Source organism: Acomys russatus, unplaced genomic scaffold, assembly GCF_903995435.1.
Source record: "Acomys russatus unplaced genomic scaffold, mAcoRus1.1, whole genome shotgun sequence".
NCBI classification, from domain to species: domain Eukaryota; kingdom Metazoa; phylum Chordata; class Mammalia; order Rodentia; family Muridae; genus Acomys; species Acomys russatus.
Genome location: NW_026131459.1, coordinates 5509 through 28888, shown reverse-complemented (window position 1 = coordinate 28888; position 23380 = coordinate 5509). Strand labels below are relative to the sequence as shown.

General features: G+C 44.2%; 1 protein-coding gene across 1 annotated transcript; it reads right to left on the bottom strand.

The window, feature by feature from the left end:
* Positions 1-10707: 10707 nt before the first annotated feature.
* Positions 10708-16446, bottom strand: LOC127186209 (endothelin-1-like). The gene is made up of 5 exons (XM_051142669.1): positions 15898-16446; positions 14118-14286; positions 12673-12831; positions 12408-12521; positions 10708-10759 (listed from the first exon to the last, which is right to left on the bottom strand). The coding sequence occupies exons 1-5, from the start codon at positions 15959-15961 to the stop codon at positions 10708-10710; spliced, it is 558 nt and encodes a 185-aa protein (XP_050998626.1). The 5' UTR covers positions 15962-16446.
* Positions 16447-23380: the final 6934 nt, after the last annotated feature.

The window sequence follows — 23380 nt, the reverse complement described above, 5'->3', positions numbered from 1 at the left end:
TAATTAAATTTTTAATTATTTTAAAAAGAAGAACTACCCAGTGGGGAAAACAAAACAAAAATTAAGGACTTTGCCATCAATGTCATACTTGAGAGTAGTTATTTACTTCAGGTAGAACCAGAAACTTTTAAAGAAGTCAGGTTAGCTTTAAGAAGATGACCTGACAAGGCCCTCACTGGCAAATAGACCCGACTTCCAGCTTAGGCCCTCAGCCTTACATCTGCACGTGGGGGTAACTTTTTGGCAGACGCCGATCATATGATATTAAGGGGACCCATAATTAGATTTTTTTCTAAACTTATAGATACTACAGGTGAAAAATCTAGGAGTGAGCTTTTGGCTTATCTTTTCTATATGATACATATCATATATACTTCTATCATATATATAATATATACTGTATATTATATCTTTTTACCATAATTAATATATCAAATATACCATATATGATATATATGATAGAAAAATATTACATATATACATATATATGTGTGTGTGTGTATATACATACACACACACATACTTATAATTTTTTCCAAGTCTAGAATTCCTCATGAGATTTCAAACAACAAACTCAGAAAGTCTGCCTGGTAAATTTTCATTCTTGCTATACCTAATTAAATACCTCTGTGAGACCTTTGGTGTCTTATAAGAAGCTAATCATCAGACACACACTTCTTCAGGTGACCCAATTATTGTCCTGTTTGTTGCTTTGCAGGAATCTAGAGCTCTTTTCAAATGGCAGGCAGTTGATGAATATGCAAACTCCGTTTTGCTTATGAAATTTTAATTGACTTGCTCCGCATATGTGGAAAACCAGTTTTTGTACCTATCTGTCAATCAGAGTGGATCGTGTTGTGTTCCCAAGTTGCCAACCCTTATCTGACTTTCAATCCTTCAAGATCCTTTAAGGTCTAGCCTTAATCCTTCAAACTGGCATTTCTAATTTTTCTCTCTGCCACTTGACCTAGTTCCCAGATTGCTCAGGAACTCCAGGTCATGGCTCCAGGTCCCCATAGCCAATCATTTTTTCCCTTGAAAATGCACTGTATGGTTTAGTCCTACATACAGTCTTTCCTCTATCTTACATCTATCCATCCCTTCAAGGACTCACTGTTGTATCCTACCTTGAATCTCCTGGCAAAGGTTCAGCAAGAAACCTTGGACACAGAGTCTCCAAAGGCACAGATAACCTGGTCCAGGAGCTCCAAGCACCTCCCCTGGAAGTTCTGCAGTTCCAGCAGAAAAGGCAGTATCCTCAGTAAGAACCATTCGGGCAAGAAGAAGGTATTCTAAAGACAGACACTTGTGCCAGTTGCTTTGGCTGTCAGACTGTAGAAACGATTGCCCCTAAGGAATTAAAAATTTCCTTCAGGAATCCTGCACTGGGGGCCGGGAAGGGAAAGGCTGAAGCCCCTGGCACCAGCCAAAGGGGCGAGTTGCCTCCCAGGAAGATATTTCACATAGTTCTGACATGTTATCCAGACTATACCTTACAGAACAGACTGAGTAGATATGGAGATGGGTCAACAATGTCAGGAATACGCCTCAATCATCACGGCTACTCAATTACACAGAGCTCTTGTCTTCTATTAAGCTAAACTCAACCTAAGCCTCCTGGACTTTGAGGGCCACACAATGTCTTTATTTGTTCCTCCTCCAGTGTGGCCACATTGAAGAAATTATCATCTTCCTTTTCTCTTTCCTCTTTGGGGGCTCTTTAACTGCCATACTGGGGAGGGGTTCAGAACCAGGCTCTTGGGGTTTCCAGAATCCAGGCTTTGATTCCAATAAACCTCATCTTAGAATCCACTGGACTGCTAACCCTCAGGATTTGACTCCCAACTCTGAATGTACCTTTATGGTAATGGCTCCCTTCTCATAAATGCATCTCTCTCTCTCTCTCTCTCTCTCTCTCTCTCTCCTCTCTCTCTCTCTCTCTCTCTAGAACTCTGTAGACAGACTGGCCTCAAATTCCCAGAGATTTGCCTGCCTCTGCCTCCTGACTGCCTGGGATTAAAGGCGCGAGCCACTGCCACCCAGCTGCATCTTTCTTTTAAGGTGCCGTAAACTCTGACTTTTGCCATTCATCACTGTCACGCAGATGGTACAACTGGTTTAGCAGGAACAATGCCACCTCTTGGAAGAAACTATGCAGAGGACCTTCACCCCGCTCATGAGATGCTGAGCATCCCGGAGCATTTCAGGGTTGAATGGTGTTCACCTTGAACAAAAGGAGGATTGAATTTTACCTGAGCGCCATTTTCCTCAAGAATCACCTTCATTTTTTGTCTTCTGAAAATGTCAACCAAAGCCAGCCTACTCTCACTGCTTCCCTCTGTATTTCTACAACGGATGGAGAAAGCCTTGTCTCTCCTTCCTCCATAATCCTGAAAGGCTCGTCGGTGGCTCCCCTTGCATCTACCTTTATAAACTCCACGTCCTCCTTCTCTTCATGAGACATTCTTCACTAATGAACAACAGTCTAAATAAAATTATCCCCTTATTGTCTAGTACACGTTGTCTTTCATCCAACAGGGCACTCAGTGGACCTTAATTAAAGCAAATGGACAAATTCTTAGGACCAAACCAGAGACCAGCGTCCACAGCCACGCCTACTGCTAATTGTATCTTAGCAAACTCTCCAGGCCCATAGGCAACCAAGTTGGTGTGTAAATTAAGCAGTTCTTTCTCATAAATCACATGGGAATTCTTGATCTGTTAAGGAGACACTTGTGACCATGGTGGTGTTTTGAGTATAAAATAATTTTACTTTTGATTAAGAACAGACGTTTATTGCATATTTTATAATACTGGATACAAATCAGGTTTAAAATCCCCAATTTAGTTAAACTCTGTGGGAACTGCTTTTCTTTCATTTAAAAAAAAAAATCCAAAAATTTCAATCTAATAAATGCCATTTTGGATTTCTCTGTGACAGTTATGCTGGTTTAAGATTTTCACTGCCATTAAATTAACTCTTCTCTCTGCTCTGTAGCAGATCACTTAAAGGAAAAACCAGCACCACTTGCAGAGCCACAGTGTTTGCATTGGTTGTTTCGGTTGAGTTTCTTTAAGATCCCTGGTGCTGCTATGTTAATTATTCTGGCTAAATTCTAATATAGGAAAGTAATCTCTTACTGATCCAGACTCCTGTTTACCTTCCTTGTGAATCAACAGTGTGAGCATATCAGGCTGCTCTATCAAATCATCTGTAGACAGAACAGTTTGATGAGAAGTCTCCATGCCTTTGATTGACCTTCAAATCTTCTTGTGTGGGATCTTGCTTAGTGTGTGGACCTAAGGATCATTTCTCATTCTCTCTTCTCACTAGACTGTCCCTTCCCTCCTCACCTGCCACTTTCTCTTTTATTTTTTTATTTTTATTTTTATATGAATTTATTCATATTACATCTCAATTGTTAGCCCATCCCTTGTATCCTCCCATTCCTCCCTCCCTCCCGCCTTCCTCCCCCTACTCCCCTCCCCTATGTCTGTGACTGAGGGGGACCTCCTCCCCCTGTATATGCTCATAGGGTATCGAGTCTCTTCTTGGTGACCTATTATCCTTCCTCTGAGTGCCACCAGGCCTCCCCATCCAAGGGACATGGTCAAATATGGGGCACCAGAGTTTGTGTGAAAGTCAGATCTCCTTCTCCACTTAACGGTGGAGAATGTCCTGTCCACATTGCTGGTGGGAATGCAAACTAGTACAACCACTTTGGAAATCTATCTGGCGCTTTCTCAGAAATATGGGAATAGAGCATCCTCAAGACCCAGCTATTCCACTCCTTGGAATAAACCCAGAAGATGCTCTACCACACAACAGGGACATATGCTCAACCATGTTCATAGCTGCCTTATTCATAATAGCCAGAACATGGAAACAGCCTACGTGTCCCTCAGTAGAAGAATGGATAAAGAAACTGTGGTACATTTACACTATGGAATACTACTCAGCTATTAAAAACAAGGAATTTCCGAAATTTGTGGACAAATGGATTGAACTAGAAATTATCATAATGAGTGAGTTCACCCAGAAGCAAAAAGAGTTAAATGGTATATACTCACTTATATCGAGACACTTTCTCTTTTATTACAGAGGAGTTTATATAATCCCATGGGGTTTTTTTTTTCCTGAACTAAAAACCTTAATGAGTAAATGATGTGAATTTGTAACTCTTACTAGCTGTCTAGCATTAGATAACTTGGTACTTAATTTCAAGAAATTTTAACTCAGGAGTTTCCTCATCAACAAAATAGTACAAAAAAAAAACTTCACAGGGTGTTGTGGAAATGTGAACTGATACTTGCAAAGCTCCCCCTGCCAAATGCATCTGTTACACAGTAGATAGTGTGTAGTGTCAGCTACCATGTGCATTTGCCAGTAGATACTGTGTAGTGTCAGCTGCCATGTGCATTTGCCCTGGACATTATAACATATTCCATGGACTTGGAAACATTTTCTGTCCCTTCTAAGTTATAGACACACACATCCAATTGACTGGTTCAACATTTTGTTGGGTTGAATAAAGCATACCATAGCCATTATATCTATGTTCAAAACTTTACAGATGTTATAATAATGGTAGCTGGGATTAACTTCAAAGTAATCAAGGAAGGGAGGGTAGGATGTATGCTGTAGGTAGATGAAATAGCATCAATCATAGCTTGACATTCATTAAAGCTGGTAGATGTACAATGAGTTCGTCATAATCTTCTCTCTACTATGGGACATGATTGAAGATACCATGACTACAAATTCTAAACCCAGTCTGCCCCAGTGTTGAAGTTCTATCATTTCCCACCTTTCCTTTTACTCTGGCCCTTCTTTTTTGGTTCTTGTCCCAACTGGTGGAAATTTTTAAAATTCTATATTCAGAAGATAATGATGAAAGACATAAAAAAAAAAAAAAAAACAAAGGATAACAAGAAACATTTTAAAATTCATTTTACATTTGTGTTTACTGGTCATGAACAAAGCTTTGAGGAAATGCTATCGTGAGAGCAATGCCTAAAACAGGTGAACCAAGAGATGTGGGAAAGAATTCCCTACTGAGTCAGTGGTCCACAGCTAGTGATAAACTTCAGTAAGAGAATCCAGGTCATATAAACTTTCCAAAGAGAGCTTCATACAGAAGCCTTCTAAATCTTCTGTAGTCTAACTACATCTAGTTGGAAGAACGATATCAGCCTCCCCACAGCTTATCAAACCCAAAATCTATGTTCATGTTTATAAATTCATTGAGTAAGCATCTTTTGGTTGGTATGTTATAGGCTGGAGACACTGGGGAAGGCCCATACTTCCTCCTGATTCTCAGATAATGATTCTATAGTTGAGCCAAAACTAAGGTGGCTCTAAATTATGGCCTTCCTCGAGAGTTACCCTGGTCCATAGTGACCGTGTGCCTCTGTTGCCCACCACAGCCTGTGCTTTCAGAGAAACAAGAGCATTGCCAAATACTCATTAAATGCAGCCTATTTAAGTGATAAGCCACCTCCTCACTCTTTTATGGCCCAAAGCTGACCTGAGAGGGAAAGAGTCAGCTTTTTAAGTGGCATCTTCCTCAATGGTCCTTCTGAAGCAGAAGCAGGTTCTTAGCAGGTCCTCTGTCTACACTCTGCCTTGAGTTAACACAACTATAAAATCAGTCTGCTGAATGGTTACAAGGAGAAAAAGGAGACCTCCCAATATTTCTACTTCTACCAAAGGATCCCAGGGTATGAGCAAGGGGACATGCCTAGTGAGAGGGACAACTATGAAGGTGATGGGCATTGGACTCCTGTGACCCCTGAGACAGTGGTGTGCCCCTCAGTGATGGATGCTGTGGAAACAATGACATACATACACACATATATGCACACATACATACACTTACACACACACACACACACACACACACACACACATACACAGGGACCTGACATTACTATGACTTGTGAAAAGTTGAAATTATTTCAATCCTGGTTGATCAACAAACCTAAGAATAAACATTCTAGACACTTCACATGGTGGCCAGCCCCTTCCTTAGACCACATGCCCTCTTCACAGTTCAGCATCTATAGACTTCATACCTAGTCCTGTTGGGGTTCAGTTGCGGCCTGCCCTATAATTTGTCCTAACCCAATGCCAGTGGTAGCTCAATACTGTGAATAACATCCCTGAATACTTCCACAGAAATGTGGGCAGAGGGGGCATGGGATTCCCCAGAATGTTAAAGGGAAGAAAAAAGAGGACATTCTGAGCTGGCAAGACTACTTTCAGAGTCCGGAAGGTCTGTATCCCGAGATATCAGCATCCTGTGATGGCAGCAATGCGTCCTTTCTGCCTTTCAGCGTCCCCCTGGTCTGATCCTTTCTCTTTGTTGTATCCAGTGATATCGACCCTATCTCTCTGCCTCATTGTTGCCTAGCATTTGAAGTGGCATGGTGATCCTGGCCATGCTAGTCACCAAGCAGTTTCTTCCCTGCTTTGGCTTCATGGACAGCGGTGGCTGATAAAGAAAGCCCTCTGTGACACCAGGGGTGGGGGTGGGTCTTGCCGGTCCTGCAAGCGTTCTGCCCGCTGTGCTTTTAAATGATGAGAATGGGGTGGCAGACAAAGTGCCATACACTGGAAGGGCTCACAGGGAAAGCAGTGCGTCCCCCCTGAACTTCAGACTAGAAGCCCAGGAACTGCATGTGTACACAGGGGAGAGAATGGATGGATTCCGTCCAGAACAAGCTGTTGTAACATGTTGAGAATTTGGGGTTAAAAATGGTGTTTTTCAGGATTTTAGGAAGAAGATAAACACTGTCTAGCAGTATAGAGTGAAATTTCAGCTCACTAAAAGAATTCCCTTTGACTGGGTATGAGTTTTAATTTGATAAAGGAATCTAAAAGCAAATTGAAAGTTTCTTTAGCTACTCATGTAATAATGCGATAGTACACACACACACACACACATACACACACACACACATACATACACACACACACACATACATACACACACACATACACACACACACACACACATACACAAACACACACACACACACACACACACATACACACCTTCAAAGTTCTCCCAGCACTCTACCCAGTCCCTGTAGTGCCAGGATTTCAGCCCAGGGCTGGTGGAAGACAAGCAAATGCTCTGCTGGGGAGGCCTAGCTCCAGCTGGGTCAGCTAACTTTATCAGAGCGAAGCTTTCCTGGAAAATGCTTTACTTCCCAGCCCTGGGCTCCCAGAACTCCCTTTTAAGGTTTGCTTGAGTGTCTCTTCTACCTTACCTTCAGGGACCTCCGGGTGAGAACAGCCTGCTCTGTGGTGCTCAGGCCTTTGAGCTTTGGAGATGCCCTTGCTTGCCATGTGATTTCAGCTCAGCTCCCACTCTGGGCCTCTGCTTTATTTACAGGGGCGGGGGGAGGGGGGGAAGTGGGGGGGAAGGAGCTCCAAATTGGTGTTAGCAAGGAGTCTCTTTCTGAGGGAACTCTAGCTGAGCTGACCGGAGTGCCTTGAGTTCCCTGTGCTCTGGAGAGGCACAGGTGGAATTAAGACCAATGGTTTTCATCAGCAGAGAAACTAATCCCTGGGGAAGAGGAAGTACTCATTAGTGGGATCCTCTCCCCAGTGTTGCCAAAGGTCAGCTTCCTGCCCAGGCTCTACTCTCCTGAGATTAAAGCCCTGCTGGCTCTTTAAGAGTAAAGAGAAAAAAATCTGTCCTAAGCATACTGCCAGAAAGCACACTTTTCTGGAAATCTGAGAGGAGGCACAACTGACCTTCCTATGAGCTAAGCTCTCAGTTTTCGGTGCGGGGGGGGGGGGGGGGGGGGCTAGCGAGGGAAGGGGGTGGGGAGGGGTTGGGTTGAATACTACTAAGTCGAAAGTTTCCTGCATGTGCCTGAAAACAGTAAATTGCCCACGAACCTCCCAACCTCTTTACTGCTGCTCCGCATCCCAGAGAGGGGCTGCTTCGTGTTTTTCTGTTTTCTCACCAGTTACTGAAGCAGTAATCACAGAGCAAAAGGACAACCGATTAACAGTGACAGCTCCATTACTCCATTTGTACCATTCTCTGAGCTGTTTGATCCAGCGCCTTCTCTCATCCCGGCACCTCTTGCATGCATTAAACTAGTGTTCTCTAAGCTCTGGCCTTCGTTGCTACCTCAACATCTTCATCTTTGACTTTTCTTGAAACTATTAAAAAAAAAAAAGAAGAAACACACACACACACACACACACACACACACACACACACACACACACAGGGCCTCCCTCCCCTCCCCACCTCTCATTGAATGAAGAAGGGAGCTGCTGAAGCAGAGGGTTGCATAAGTTTCCTTGATATAAAATGGTAGCCAAGTTCAGGCCAAGTACCTTGTGGAAGTAGCCAGGGCTCTAGGAAGCCCCCCCTGCCACCCCCCACCAGTGATACATCGGCAAAGCAGCTCATTATGGGAAGCAAAATAGATGCACTCACTCTTCTTTGATATACCTTAAACAGTACTTTACCGGTTAATAATTCATAGGAGATGAAAAAGAATTGCAGTCAACTGCCCAGGACATTGACCATGCAAGCCAGAGACTGTCAATTTGACATCTTTCTATACCATGCCACTGTTAGGACAACAGTAGTCACTAACAGCTAGTATTTGTTAAATTCTGGGAAACATCTTCATTCAGCCTCTATTAGAGAAAGGCAGTGAAGATTCTAGAAGCCCATCAAGCTCTTATGAGTCCTTTGTTGCTACGACCATTTGCAATACTGTTTTGGCCAGTAGTTTGGCAAAGCCAAAGAAGGGAAGGTTTGTGTGTGTGTGTGTGTGTGTGTGTGTGTGTGTGTGTGTGTGTGTGTTGGAGTAGTGTCTTAAAATCAGCTCCTAGTGTCTCAACTTCTGGGGCACCCAGCCAGTCCTGAACTTGGAAGAAGTAACAGTTCTCAGTGTTCTTTAATAAACAAAATACTTCCTTTGAGCAAATAAAGGCACAGGCAGGCCTTGCTCGCACAGCAGCTCAGCCCTGGGGCTGGGGAGCTCTGATAGCTGCTTGTACGGGAGGGTCATCTTTCCGTTCCTTCCTCCAGCCTGGACTATGGGGAAAGCACCTCTCAGTACCCGTCCGCTTAAACTGCTGGATGCTGTCTAGCAGCTGGAGACGCCAGGCTAATGGTCACCCTCCCTGGGGATACAGGCAGGTAAAGGAGAAGCAAATGCTGCACTTCATGGAAGACAAGATTTAAAGCTTTCATTCTGTGTTTCTTAACACAATCCAAAGCATCTTCTAATGTACAAATGCATATATTAAGTATCATATATCTTTTTTTAATAATCCTTCATTTCCTCCTATTACAAGACCTTTCAAGGTCAAATAGTCATAAAAGCGATATTTTAAAAAGAAAATATATCGTTTCCCTTTTTAAATCAAGCCGAAATCCAACTTCTTTTCTAATTTCGACCTTCCTATAAAGCCATCTTCAACCATTTCCCTTCCGGATTATCACTTCTTAGGGTTTTGGCAAGCAATCCACAAATCAGTAGTGGTAGGGAAAATATTTATTTTCTAAAATCATTACCTTGACAGGCCAAACAAAGCATGTTCTCAATTTCATTCAGAAATACATTTTTTAAAAAAAATACATAGACCAATATGCCTGCCCAGACATATATTCAACATGGTAAATATAAGGAATAAGTTGTTTGAATATAAATATCTATAAAAAAAATAAGTACAATCAAAATTCAATCTATCCTCTTCCATTAGCCAGCTACAGACAGGGACGTACTTTCACTGCTCTAAGGCACAGCCAGATTTTCAACATCTTTCACAAACACCTCTGTAACCACTCTGCTTCCCAAGGTCACAAGGGCAGGGGCCGTATTCTCTCATAGATCAGAGCTAGCAGATTAGCACAGAAAGTAGCATGGGAATCTACTACTGCCTGACAGATTGAACCAGACTTCGATGAGGTGAGGATTCAGTACAATGGATTGGGAGCCTGGTGGCCGGAGAGGAGCGAGTTCAGGGAGACATAATTAGAGGTGGGGACTATGCATGACAGTGCAGAAGAGTGAGGTAGATCCGTGTTCACCAAGCGCATCCTAATGTACAGTAGTAACAGTTGCTCTGAGTTTTGCATTTTACGACTCAAAAAGAAGTCTTTGGTCCTCTTTTCTTTTCTTTTTTTTTTTTTTTTTAACTCAAGTGTTTGTCCTTCCGTATGTTTTTAATTTTGTGTATTCCTCAGAAAATTTTTGCATGGATTTTGGAGTTTCTCCCTGAAATGTACCAGGCGCCTGAGTCAGACACACACCCTCCCTAAGGACTTTCTGCAGGAACTCTGATGTGGAAGCGCCTTGCTCTCTGGGTGATGGCACCTAGAGTGGCACCACGTCCCTGCTCTCTGAGGGGTCCGCTGTCTTTCTCACACAGCAAGAAGAGGCAAAAAAGCAGTTCACTACCAGAAGATGCAAATAAAGACAGGTTGGGAACACCTCAACTTTTCTTGGAATGCTTGGAGCAGGGATGCCTGGTCCTTTGCCAGTTGGAACGAGAAACTGTAGAAGCCAGACGGCTGTTCTTGCTAAGATCCCAGCCAGCATGGAGAGGTTCAGAGTCAGCCACGGGCCTGCTCGACAGAAGTGGTGCCTTCCACAACACCAGGAAGCTCTGTAGTCAATGTGCTCGGTTGTGTGTCAACTTCTGGTCTCTGTAGAGTTCAGCTTTCAACTTTGCGACACGGACGATGTCTTGATGCTGTTGCTGATGGCCTCCAACCTATTAAATAGGACAAGGGAAAATAAATGTTATTTAAATGCACACGCAGAGAGAGAGAGAGGGGCGGGGGAGGGAGGGAAGAGAAAGAAACCACTCCTTGGCTAAAGAAACATCTAAAATTAGAAATCAGCACAAACATACTCAGTCTAGTTCTTGGCGTTTTATACCAGTTGTGACAGTGTGGTGCTCTTTGATAAATTCTCACGCAGTCTCAATGACTATTGTGTGAATAAACCCAGCCATTTATGCCTAGCACTGCGGAGAGGAAGCCTATGAGAATGTCTAAGCGGAGTTAAGCACTAAACACTATGTTTAAATAGCTTCATCCTACCCCATGCCTCCATGGAAAAAAGCACACTGGCACCTTCTACAACACCTAAGAAATAGACGCTAACAGGTGGATAGAGAGACAGAGAGATTGTAGGAAGACCTGAGCGAATACTTGATCACAATTTTAAAGACTGTATAATTTAATTTGTGTGTGTGTGTATGTGTTGAACATATGTGTATGTGTGCATGCATGTGTGTGTGTGCGCGTGTGTGCGCGTGTGTGCGCGCGCGTGTGTGCGCGTGTGTGCATGCATGTGTGTGTGTGCGCGTGTGTGCGTGCACTTATGAGTAGGAACACAAAAAGAACTGTAGCATCAACTACTAAAATTGGTATAAAACAAAGGAACAAACAGGCACTGATCCTCCTCAGGTCAAGCCCTTCCCCATGGTCACATTGGACTGGGAACACTTTGGTCTTGGAATACCTTGCCCCTGGATTTCTTGGAGAAGCTTCTAGAGACAGGAGTATATGCCGGGTATGTACAAGGGTCCCTTACCACTACTACCACCACCACCCCACATTCTCAGTTTCAAAAGTTTAGACTTTGCAAGGATCTTCAAGAAGCTGCTTGAAGCCACCCTGTGGGGTTGCTCAATCCAGCTATCTCCTGTGCCACAAGAATCAAGGGAAGGCCACTGGATCTTCAGATTTCCATATTTAAACAATATTAATAGGATAAACCTGAAAAGTGGCATGTTCTAAATCTCACCAACCTTACTTAATGGCTTTAGTTCCCCCTTGGCCATTTGAATAACTACTACTTTTTTGGATAACATACATAATTTTGCTGTTGTTGTTGTTGTTTGTTTGTTTTTGTTTTTTGGGTTTTCTTTTTGTTGTGGTGTGGGTTTTTTGGTTGGTTGGTTGGTTGGTTGGTTGTTGTTTTTCAAGACATGATTTCTCTGTGTAGCCTTGGCTGTCCTGGACTCGCTTTGTAGACCAGGCTGGCCTCAAACTCACAGCTATCCACCTGCCTCTGCCTCCCGAGTGCTGGGATTAAAGGCGTGCACCACCACGCCCGGCTCATACATAAATATTTTAAATGTCTTCTCCCTGACATGATTTCTAGTTTCTTGAGGTGAGCAGAAAAGAACCAGACGGAGGAAAATAACTGGATATGCTCAGCTGCTAATGCTGCCCCTTTAGTGTGGAAGATGCACCTATAGACCGAACAGTGTGTACTGAGACACAGTGGGAGCTGTCTGTACTCAAGCAGCTGAAGAACCCTTTGCTCTGCTAAGTCTGCAGACCGTGACGATTCCCACTAGGAAGGATTAGGACTGGTATCCAGGTTAATAGGCCCTGTGTGCTTCTTACCTTCGGACTTTTCTTCCTTCCACCAGCTGCTGATAGATAGACTTCTTTCCCGGCTTGGAATAAGCGTCTCTTTTCCCGATGTCTCCTAAGCCTTTCTGCATGGTGTTCTGGGCTCTGTGAAGACACGTGGGGTAAATAAACCATTTTAGCAACGGTATGCTGAGACTCACCTGGACTCTACATGTCTCTGCTACTCTCTAAGGTGAGAAGGCAGTCTCATAGGAAGATGGACAGCTAACTGGCGGTCAACGGGGTTTCCACTCACCTGAGTTCCTTTCCTGCTTGGCAGAAACTCCAGCACTTCTTGTCCTTTGGGTGGGCACACTGACATCTATTCCCATGGTTGGTGGCCTTTGTGGGAAGGAAGTCCTTCAAGGAACGCTTGGACCTGGAAGGGCTTCCCAGTCCATATGGAACAACACGCCTATTGTATGGAACGAGAGGAGAAAAAGATATTAGCTTAATTAATAACCTTTCAAAAGACACGTTCTTTGGGCATACAATTCAGAGAGCACTTGGACTGCTCATGATAGCAAAGTATGGAAGCCATTTGGCATGTCTGCCTGTCAGTGGTCCTCAGTGTACTTCTTCAAATGGAAAAACAAACGCTTTTTTCTGAGTCAACGAAATTCCCATCTCAGTCCTTAACAATATTCTATTTCTTCTAGACATGGTTTTATTCCAAATTACACCTCTGTTTGGGTTTCTGCTTTGTCTTTTCTCCCTTCTCTAGTGATATGGCTGTGGGGGCAGAAAACAGAGGGACTGAAGCAAAACCAAAACACAAGATTTTCTCCTCCAGTCATGTGTGATAACGCTAGCCGAGCGGCCTGGTGGAGCGAGGCACATTGGCACATTGCTCCTGGAGTCTGGTAAAACTGATTGCCTTATTAAGGGCTTCGTGCCAAAATGCTCCCCCAATAACTTGCAACATGTCAATTTCAATTCTCACAAGGACTATGGTCCTCTCCTTGGTAGAAACACAACTAAGTGGTTTGGGTCTCGTTTGGTTTGGAACTTGGCCCGCTATTGTAGATTGAATAAATGCATTTGTTCTTTCTGATGAGTGGACTAGTGTTGGGGCCGAGAGTAAAACAGCCTGTGCTCATTCCGAAGGTGGAAGAGAAACCTAGGGACAGTGTTCTGTCCTCTGACCTGAAATACACTTTTCTAAAGAGAAAAGAGAAAAATAGGAAGTTTAGGACCCAGCTCTAGCCCTGCTACCAGCTCATTCCTGCACAGGGGACTCCAATTTTTTTGTTTCTTCATTTTTCTTTATGTATGTATTACAACTCTCTGCAACATCTACTCCAGAAAGGAATAGATGTCAGTGTGCTCTTCTGAGAAGTGCAGCGTAGATTTGCCTACATAGGACTTAGGCTATTTGGCCACTAAACCCACAGTGAGAGCCTCCAGCTAAATCCTTCTATTCCTCTCTTGCCTTTAAATGCACAGCCCCTCCCTGCTCGTCCTCAACCCCTTCCATCTCCCCCACAGTAAGCTGCCTGACTCCCAGCATCTCAGAAGACCATCTCCTAGATGGCTAGCACTAAGCTGACCTGTCTCAATCAGCATCGCTCCCTTTAGAAGGCACTTTTGTTTTTTGTCTTCAGAAATGCTAAAGCCAGGAGGTCCCACAACAGCTCCAGGCTCCAGAAAGCCGGAGCGGTAAAAGGATGCCTAGAGTTACAATGCCCTCTAGAGACTCACTCGGGAGTGTTGACCCAGATAATGTCCAGGTGGCAGAAGTAGACACACTCCTTGTCCATCAAGGAAGAACAGGAACAACGCTTGGACCTGCGGGGTCTCCAGGATGTGCTGGGAGGGGAGCTCGTCCCTCCATTCTCAGCTCCGGGGCTGAGCTCTGCTCCTAGGACAGCTGTGAAGAGAAAGAGGGTTGGGGGTGAGTCTCTCATCAGACGTCCGGAGTGAGCACCTGCATCACAGTATTCAGGCCAGATCTTGCAGCGCAAATAGAAGCAGACAAGGCACACAACTGCCTGTAGCCAGAAACACAAACAGAAGGAAAGGGCTTTCTTTGTTCTCTATGCTTAACAGGACTTCACCCTTACCCTGGCTGGCTTATCCACCTGCAGGGAGATTACATACACACACACACACACACACACACACACACACAGAGAGAGAGAGAGAGAGAGAGAGAGAGGAGAGAGAGAGAGAGAGAGAGAGGGGAGAGAAACGGCCCCAGCCTTCTGAAGAAACTTTGAAGGGGGGATGATACTGTCTGGTAGAATTTTTAGGGAGTCCACACCTGAGACTTAGAATGGCACAGCTCCCATAGATTAAACTGGCTAGTGGCCACAAGTAAACAAGGTAGACTGCCTGTTCCTATTCCTAGCTTTGGGGCCACTTTCCCTACTCAGGATAACCTCCTTAGGAGTACCCACCACTTTCCAGCTTGTGTAAGGGCACAAGTGGTCTAGATGGCATTTGGGTGCCTCTTGACATTAGGCTAGACCCCAGGGGGGCGGGAGGTGAAGAGAAATGAACTTTACAATAGTCACAGCAGGTGGGAGACAAGCTGCCACTAAAGGAAGAAGAGAAGCAACAGCCCGGGACCTAGGGAGGTACTCTGTGGGTTCAGAATTTGGAATCTTTGGGCAGCACAGCTTGCATGGGACATGACACCTCCCTCTGGCCCAAGGCAGCATCGCCTCTTTCTATGGACAATTTAACCATGCAGTTTATCTGCGCGGTTTTGTTCACTTCAAACGATCAGACACATTCCATCCCTTTGACATCTTTTCTCTTTGGTTAGGGTCATGAAAAGACAAAAAAAAAAAAAAAAAAAAAAAAAGTGCATTGACCCTAAAAAATTAGGGTGGGAGGAGAAACCAGCAGATGCCTCGCACTGTATAAATCCTTAATTCAGGCAGGAATGACCCCAGCCCCCCTCCCAGGACAGGTGACTACAACTGAGAACAGAGCCTACAGTACTTGAGGATGCCAAAAACCTGCCAAATGAAACCTTAAGTCAATAGTGACAAATTTAAAGAAAACATGTGCTTCGCCCTGAAACCGCCTGCGGGGTTACTCAGCACATGGTTGATCGGCAGGTGACTACTCACTTTGTGCTTGCGTGACCTGAAGAAAATTCCTTGGCTTTAAGCTGGAGTGTTTAAATAGTTTGCACGTTAACACACTTTCAAGACAGCGTTTGAATAAATTCCTAAATGCACCGTGAAACCCTAAACACGCGTTATTTCAAATAGATCATTGCCTCAGTTGTAGCGACTAAGCAATACTGCTACAACGTTAGTTTGAAGGTGTGTGATATTCAGTTGTAGTTAGTTGTACTCAAACAGAGATTTTATTTCTTTCTCTGGCACGCAGAAGCAATTGCAAGGCACTTGCTGTTCAAGGTTCAGTAATTAAAAAAAAGAAAAAAAGAAAAGAAAAGAAACGACGGTTGGAAAACAAGAGAGAACAGCACAGCGCTGGAGCAGAAAGGTTCGCAAGTGGCGCCTACCTGTTTCTGGAGCTCCTTGGAAAGCCACAAACAGCAAAGAGAAGATCACGGGAAAATAATCCATTCTGCAAAGGGATCAAAAGAAGAAGGGAAAAAAAGAAAAGAAAAAAGAAAAAAACTCGATCGCAAATGGAACTCAGTGCAAAACGAAGAGGACGGTGTCTGGTCGCTGTGATCGCCTCTGGTTGTTGAGATCTCAGCGCGGTCCGCAGCAAGTGGCCCTCTCACCGGAGCGAAAGCGTCGCGGGCAGCCTGGGAGGCAGTGCGCTAGGACAGCAGTTTAGTCTGGGTAGTGCTGGCAGCGTTGGTGCAGGAACGCGTCTGGCTCGGACAGCTCTCGGCCGGCTTTTTATATTGAACCCCTATAGAGTGGGGGTAAACAGCTCCGACTTTATTCCAGCCCCAAACAATGTTATTGTGTGATTAGTCACCCACAGGCAACGTGCTGCCGGAGATAAGACCCGGCTCTAGAGGAAATCACGGCTAACTTCAGAGGCAGACGCCCGCCGTCTGACAATCCAGGGGCAGGGCTAAGAAAAAGAAAACACCCACTAGACAGAGACCTCTGCAAAACCTGCACCAAGCGGCAGCCCGCTTCCCTTTCGCAAGCTGCCAGCCCCAGAGTTCAAGAATCAAGAGGTTCTCCAGAAGAAAAGTCACCCCATTGGAATGAAAAGTATGAAGTACAATTAAATAGATTGTATTGTGCGCGCGGGGGTGGGGCGGGGTGGGGGTGGGGGCTGATCATTGTTCACTTCATTTTCCTTTTATGTCTTTCTAATTTGTTAGTCGGTATCAAACAAGGGGGGGGGACACTCGTCCTCTTTCGTCCTCTTTGCTCGTCACTCCCTGGTGCTTGGGGAGGGGGACGGTAGATTATTTTGGAAGATCAGTCTGCTTTTCTAAGCCCCCTTTCCTCAAGTCTTTTTTTTTTTTTAACTGAAGTTCCTAGCATCTGAGGTAAGAAAGACTCATTAAGGAGTTAGCAAGGAAGGAAAACTAAATAATAGTGATAGCAACAATATGGTTTTATGGTTTTGTCAGGCGTACCCTTCTCTCCCTAGTATCACTGATTATAATTACTTCCCGCCCCCCCTCCACCCCCCCTAATACTTGTGCCCAGCCTCTCACTGGCACTTGCTATAACTACAGATCTTGAGAAATGGCAGGAAACGAACACCAGGGGGAGATGAAGAGCTATGGGGGGGTTATGTTTTAGTAGAATAAAACAATTAAAGGCTTGGCTTCTAAATGATTGGAAACAAGCCGTGGCCAGGCCGGGCAGAAAGAAGGGCAGAGAAAGGCACCGCCGCCTCACATACGAAAGAAAAGAAAGAGTCTCTTTACTTTGGCAAACCCAGCGTTCTGTGCATGGTTAGGTAGCTACAAGGGGAGTGTGGGGGAGGGAGGGACGCCTATGCTGAATAAGTGGATCGGATCATATACCTCACCGGTTAATAACGTGTTTACATTTTCCAAACAGTTTCCTGTCTATTTTGCCATGAAATGCTCCCTTCCCCTGGGTGCCCACGGGTTATTAAGGTACAGGTGACAACATGTCTTAATGAATGGAGCAAAACACACATAAAACACCTTGGGCTTTTCAATAGGCTTCACTTCTCAAGTGTGGAAAGGGAGGAGCCCAGGATCCCCTCAAAGTGGTTTCCCTGTAAAGGTTCAAGGAGCTATACGAAGACTTAGGGATGTGGCCAGAAAAGCCCCTCCTCCGTGCCATCTTGTTTGACTCCACTTTTCCCTGGCCTGAGAAGCCAATACAGACTCTTTCTAATACAAGACCCACACAGGGAGAGCCTAGGCAACCGTATCTTCACCTCTACAGTCAAGAGGCAGACTGGATAGCAGTACCCAAGCTGTGGACAGAGACAGGCTTAGGCCCAGTGGGTGACCTCTTAGGAAATCTCAGCAGGGGAGACACAGCAGTAGTGCCAGGTCCCTAATGAAGTCTGTCCCTCATGAGACACTGCTAAGGCCTGGAGACACTGGAGAAGAAGCCGGAACCAAGAACTATCCCCCGCCCACACCTGAGGCCCAGGGCCACTGGCAGGCCTCTCTGCCTCTGCATTGCTTACCTCAGCCCAACCCCCAGGGGGCCCAGGGGGTGACTGCTACCCCTAGAACTGGGCCCCAACAGGAAGCCAGCTCTGCCCACCCTAGCTCCTCAGGGTGATCTGGAGGACGGAAGAGTTGATGTCACCCTTCCCAAAGTCCAAGTTTCTCACCAGCAGGAGAAAGGCAGCTGGGAAACTTGTACAACTTCATGCTCCCCGCTTACCCCCTACATCTTCTGGCCAATTTGGCCAAACACTGGCAACTGTCCAGACCAACCTGTCCTCAGCTCCACCCCGGAAATGCCCAACCCAGTTCTCAAAGGCATCCTTCAGCTGGGGGAACCTCTGCAGGTACCAGGGGCACCAGTATCAAGGGGAGAAAGGAAGCAAAGGGGAGCGGTACAGGTGTCTTCCTGATGCCCACCCACGCCTTGTCTAGCCATAGTGCACATATACTCAAAATAGAAGAGTAAATGTCGGCAGCCTTCCACTCTGACCCACCTCTTCTAAAGCTCCTGAAAGCAAATTACAAATGAAAATAAGCTGTTAGGCCTGGGAGGGCCCCATCTTTACAGGTATAATCTACCTTTCATGTTTTGTCCGGAATTCCCTAGGCCTGTGTGTCCATACACTGTGTGTGGACAGAAGGGTCAGCTCTGCCTCCCTGCCCATCTCTCCATCTCTGACCCTTGCAGCAGCACCCCCTTACCTTCCCATGAAAGGAAGGGGGAGCCATCATTCAAGCCCAGAGAGGGAAGCTACTCTAGGCAGCGTCCTCAGATAAAATTTTGCCAAGAGGAGGGGAGGACAGCAAACCGGTTTTACAAGTTAGATGGTCCCACCCACCTGCACTTAAGATATTACTATTAGAGAGGCTGAAGGCCTGAAGAAAGGAAGAAAAGTGCATGGAAGTGTTAGAACAAGGGTAATGCCTTCCCTGAGTCCATTCCACTCTTCAGAGAAGTCCCAGGGAAACACACTTTGCAGCTTACCACCCTTCAGGAGGGAGAAAAGAAGCAAGCGAGATGGTTTTTTCCCTCCCATACAACAGCTCCTTGTTGGCTTTATTGTTCCTGCTCAAGACGTTACCCTTGAATGCAGGGAAACTGCCTGATAAATCTGCTTTTATGTTTTTCTTTCTGTATCTTTGGCTGCATATTAATAGATAGCTATAAATAAAACACCCTGAGCCTCAAATACAGAAGCTACACAGTAGCAGAGTGTACTGTTTTTAGCACTCTTCGACTTTGGTCTTTCTCAACTTTTGCGTAATAAAACTTGCAACTCTGCCAAGCCAATAAATTTGGTGTGAGATGTTGCCTTTTGTTCAAGGAAGAGAATAGCTGTGCAGTTGCTTGAGGCCGAGTGGAAACGAGCTTATCTGTGGGCAAGGTGAAGCTGCGCAGGCAGACGCTGAGCCTGCTTCAGTCTGTGCAGGTGCCTGTCATACAGACAGTGAAATGCTGTGCACTACAGTCATTGTGCTTGGGCCACACTGCATGCATGTGGTAGCTGTGAACAGATAGCTTCTCTCTCCCTTTAATCCAAAAAATGATGGTTACTATCCCACAGGAATGCATCCAATGCATTAAAAAAAAAAAAAGAAAAAGAAAAGAAAGTATGAAGTATGTCTTACATTCAGTTTAAAAGGTTGTGTCACCAGGAAACCTCTTTCACAGTTTTGTTTTGTTTTTTGTTTGTTTGTTTTGCCATAGTTGTGTGATGTGAGTACATTTAAAATTTTTTTTCTTGTTAACAAAACTGCTTCTTTTACTTGAATAACTTTAGGAAAGTGTATGTTTGTATGCTCTGTGTGTGTGTGTGTGTGTGTGTGCATGAGAGAGAGACAGAGAGTAGGCATGGGTGTACATGCACACATGTATATACAGGTGGCACCTAGAGGTGGTATCTCGTGTCTTCCTCTACCACTTTCCATGTTATTTATTTATGCACACATGCTTTTTCACTGAACCTGGATCTCACCTTTTGGCTAGGCTGGCTGGCCAGCAAGGCCTGGGACCTACCTGTCTCTGACCCTAAGAACTAAGTGCCAAACCTTACAGAGACAAACCTCCAAGCCTGGCTGCCACATAAATGCTGGGAAATACAAACTCAGGCTTAAAAAAAAAAAAAAAAAAAAAACCACAAACATGTTACTTACCAACTGATCCAACTTCCCAGGCCAGAAAATTACATACCACCGCTCTTCTTAGTAATAAGACACATGAAGCTATCGTTTTAGAAAGAAAAATGCCCATCCCCAAAGCTTGCCCCACTAAACCAACAGCGGCAAGGCATGCTCACCACTCTTGCTGAATTACTGTCCCATCCATGTGTCATCGGACCTGTCATTAAGGATTAAGTTTGTTTCTCCTCTCCAATTCTATTTTCAAGATAAACACTAACTATCTTTGCTCAAAAACCCTCACAAGAGTGTAGCTCAAAGAAACAGTTGCTCTGGGAAGAAATGAGAAAAAAACCAAAAGACTCACATCTAAAGTGTTCCCAGCTAACAGGTCCCCTGGCTTAGTGGCTTATCTGGCCAGGGTTTCAGGGTTACCTTCGAGCTCCCCTGCTAAACTCATGCATCCAATGCAAGGGTTGGCTCTCATGGGCATTTAGGCACACATAAAACTGTGGGTTTGAATGGGAGCATAGTAATATTGCACATGTCACAGAACAAAATGACAGCCTGTGTCTGCCAGCCGGTCTTTTGCTTTCATGTTACCCGTGCTGTTTGGAACTAAAGGGACTCAGAGGACAATGAGAAAACTGCTTATGTGGAATGGAGGAGTCACTTCATTAAATGGAGCGTGTGGGCTTATTTTCAGCAGGCTCTGCTCCATGTCTCTGAAGAGGGGTGCAATACAGGTAGGATAGAGTTTGTTCTTTCTGAAAACATCGGGGCATTTAGTTTTATTTGTCATCATAGGAGATGGGGGGCTTCTTTGTAGATGCTGAGGCTACTTAGGGATATTAGGCCTTTCTCTAGGAGTAGAGGTGGGGATGTTATACACCAAGGCTTCCTCCAGTGTGTAACCTGTTTATTCGTGACCCACTGTCCTTCTCCCTTCCCCTGTGAGATGAAGCTGCACTGGGCCTTCCTCAGAAGCCTGATGTTGGTGTCATGACCTTGGCCTTGAAAACGCTCAAGACTATGCACCAAGTTAATCTGTTTCCTATAAGACAGCTTACACTCACACAGGATGCCTAACGGAACTGTGCTTGATTTTATTTTGAGACAGGACCTCATGTAGCTCAGGATAATCTCAAAGCTGGCTATATGGTGCAAGATGACCTTGAACTCTTGAACTGATGCCCCACCATCCCACCCCACACTCCTACCCCCATCTCTGCCTCCAAGGTGCTGGGATCTTCTTTCTGCACCCACACATCCAGTACAGAAGTAAATCTGGCCAGGAATGGTACGCACACACCTTTAATCTCAACACACTGGATGCAGAGGTAGGTAGATCTCTAAAAATTCAAAGCCAGCCTGGTCTTCATGGGGAGTTCCCGGCCAGCCATAGTTACATAGTGAGACGCTGTCTAAAAAGACAAACAAGCAAACAACCTCGTTATGAACTGTTTTCACAGAAATGTGACAGCTACTGTCAATGTGTTTTTAAAAAGCTACACTTGGGTGGCACTCAAGGGAGTCTCTCTGATTAAGTTGACTCTAGCAAAAACCCCTTGTTTTTCTTTCCTGTTTTTAGTTTTGTTTTTTATTGAGACAGGACCTCAATATGTAGGCAAGGTTAACTTCAACCCTCCTGGGTAGCCTAGGCTAGTCCCAAATTTGCAATCTCCCTCTCTTCCTCCCTCAGCTTTTCACATGCTGCCACAACCAGGTTAAACCTATTTTTAAGGAGGTCATTGCATTAATAATTGTGTATTTCTTAAAATTTTTATTTGATCTCCTATGTATAGTGTCCAAAAGTAAGTAAGAGATCTTTAATCTTTCTCAAGATTTTTATAGTAAAAAGCCCTTGGCACCATGCTTAGAATGTGTATCACCAGCCCAGGGTAGTAGCAAGAAATTGATTCCCTTGAGATTCATTTTTTAAGTTATAAGTTGAAAATAAGAAAGCTTCTTTTATTCAGCTTCTCTCATTTAATAGACACAAATGTCTATTGACCCACAACCTGGTGACTAAGGTAGTAAGTTCTAGGTTCTTTGTACATTCCAATAAGAATGAAAGAAAGACACATTTGTAATAATAAGTCAGTAGAGGGTTATTAAAAACTGCCAGGCAACACAGGTCTGGGGAAACTTTCCAAGTAAGAGGATTTAAGGGTTATGGCAAGGGACAGGCAATAAATCAAGGACGGAGAAGAAGCCAGGCATGGTGAAGTATACTGTAATGCAACGGTTGCTAGATGGAGGCAGGGTATCAGAAGTTCAAAGCCACCCTCAGCTGCACAATAAGTTTGGGCTATGTGACATCCTCTTTATATATATATATATATATATTATATATATATATATATATATATATATATATATCATAAAGGAGAGAGAGAGAGGATGGAGGGAGGGAGGGAAGAGAGAGAGGAGAGAGAAGAGAAGAAGAAGGAGGAGAGGAGAGAGGAAGAGAGAAGGGAGAGAGAGAAGAGAAGAAAGAAGAGAAGAAGAAGAAGAAGAAGAAGAAGAGAGAAGAAGAAGAGAAGAAGAAGAAGAAGAAACAGAAGAAGAAGAAGAAAAGAGAGAGAGGAAAAAAGAAACCATAGGTCCATGAGGACCTCCTTCCCAGGCATCAGCTCAGGGAACATGGCCCTTCTTCATGCATACTGCAACCCTTCAAAAGCCTGGATTTTATTTGTGTTTTAAAATAATAATTTAAAAGGATTCCCATGTTTTGCAAGTCTAATTCTTGGAGTCAGTATTTTGCAGGGGAAAAAAATCACTCGAGTTTTAGGAAAGTTCTCTAGCAGCTAACATTCCTTTTCTCTCCCTTCAATAAAAGAGAGTTTTATAAAAGATGCATTTCAGAATTTCTACATGGTCCTTAACAACAGGCAGTTCAAATGTTACTGTCAGCCTAAACTGTAAATCAGTAAAGAATAAATTCCTCTTCAAATAATTACTTTTTACTCAAATGTAAATATAGAGAGGAAAAGAAAATAATATTTTGTCCTGGTTGTCATTATAGAGAAAAAATGAGCTAAAGAGTGAATGACTTCTTTAAAGGAGCATTTGGATTCACTTTAAAATGCAGATGTAATTCCACAAACTCCAAAATGCATTTAACACTTAGGGTTGTGTTTGATTTGGCAATTTCTCTTTTTTTCCATTGTTCTTTTAATAAAAAAAAAAAAAAAAAAAAAAACTCATGGGATGGATGCAAGAACTTTCCTGGAAATGGATGTCTTTATGGTTTATTATTTTTTTTGTAAAGCTTGAAGCACCACCT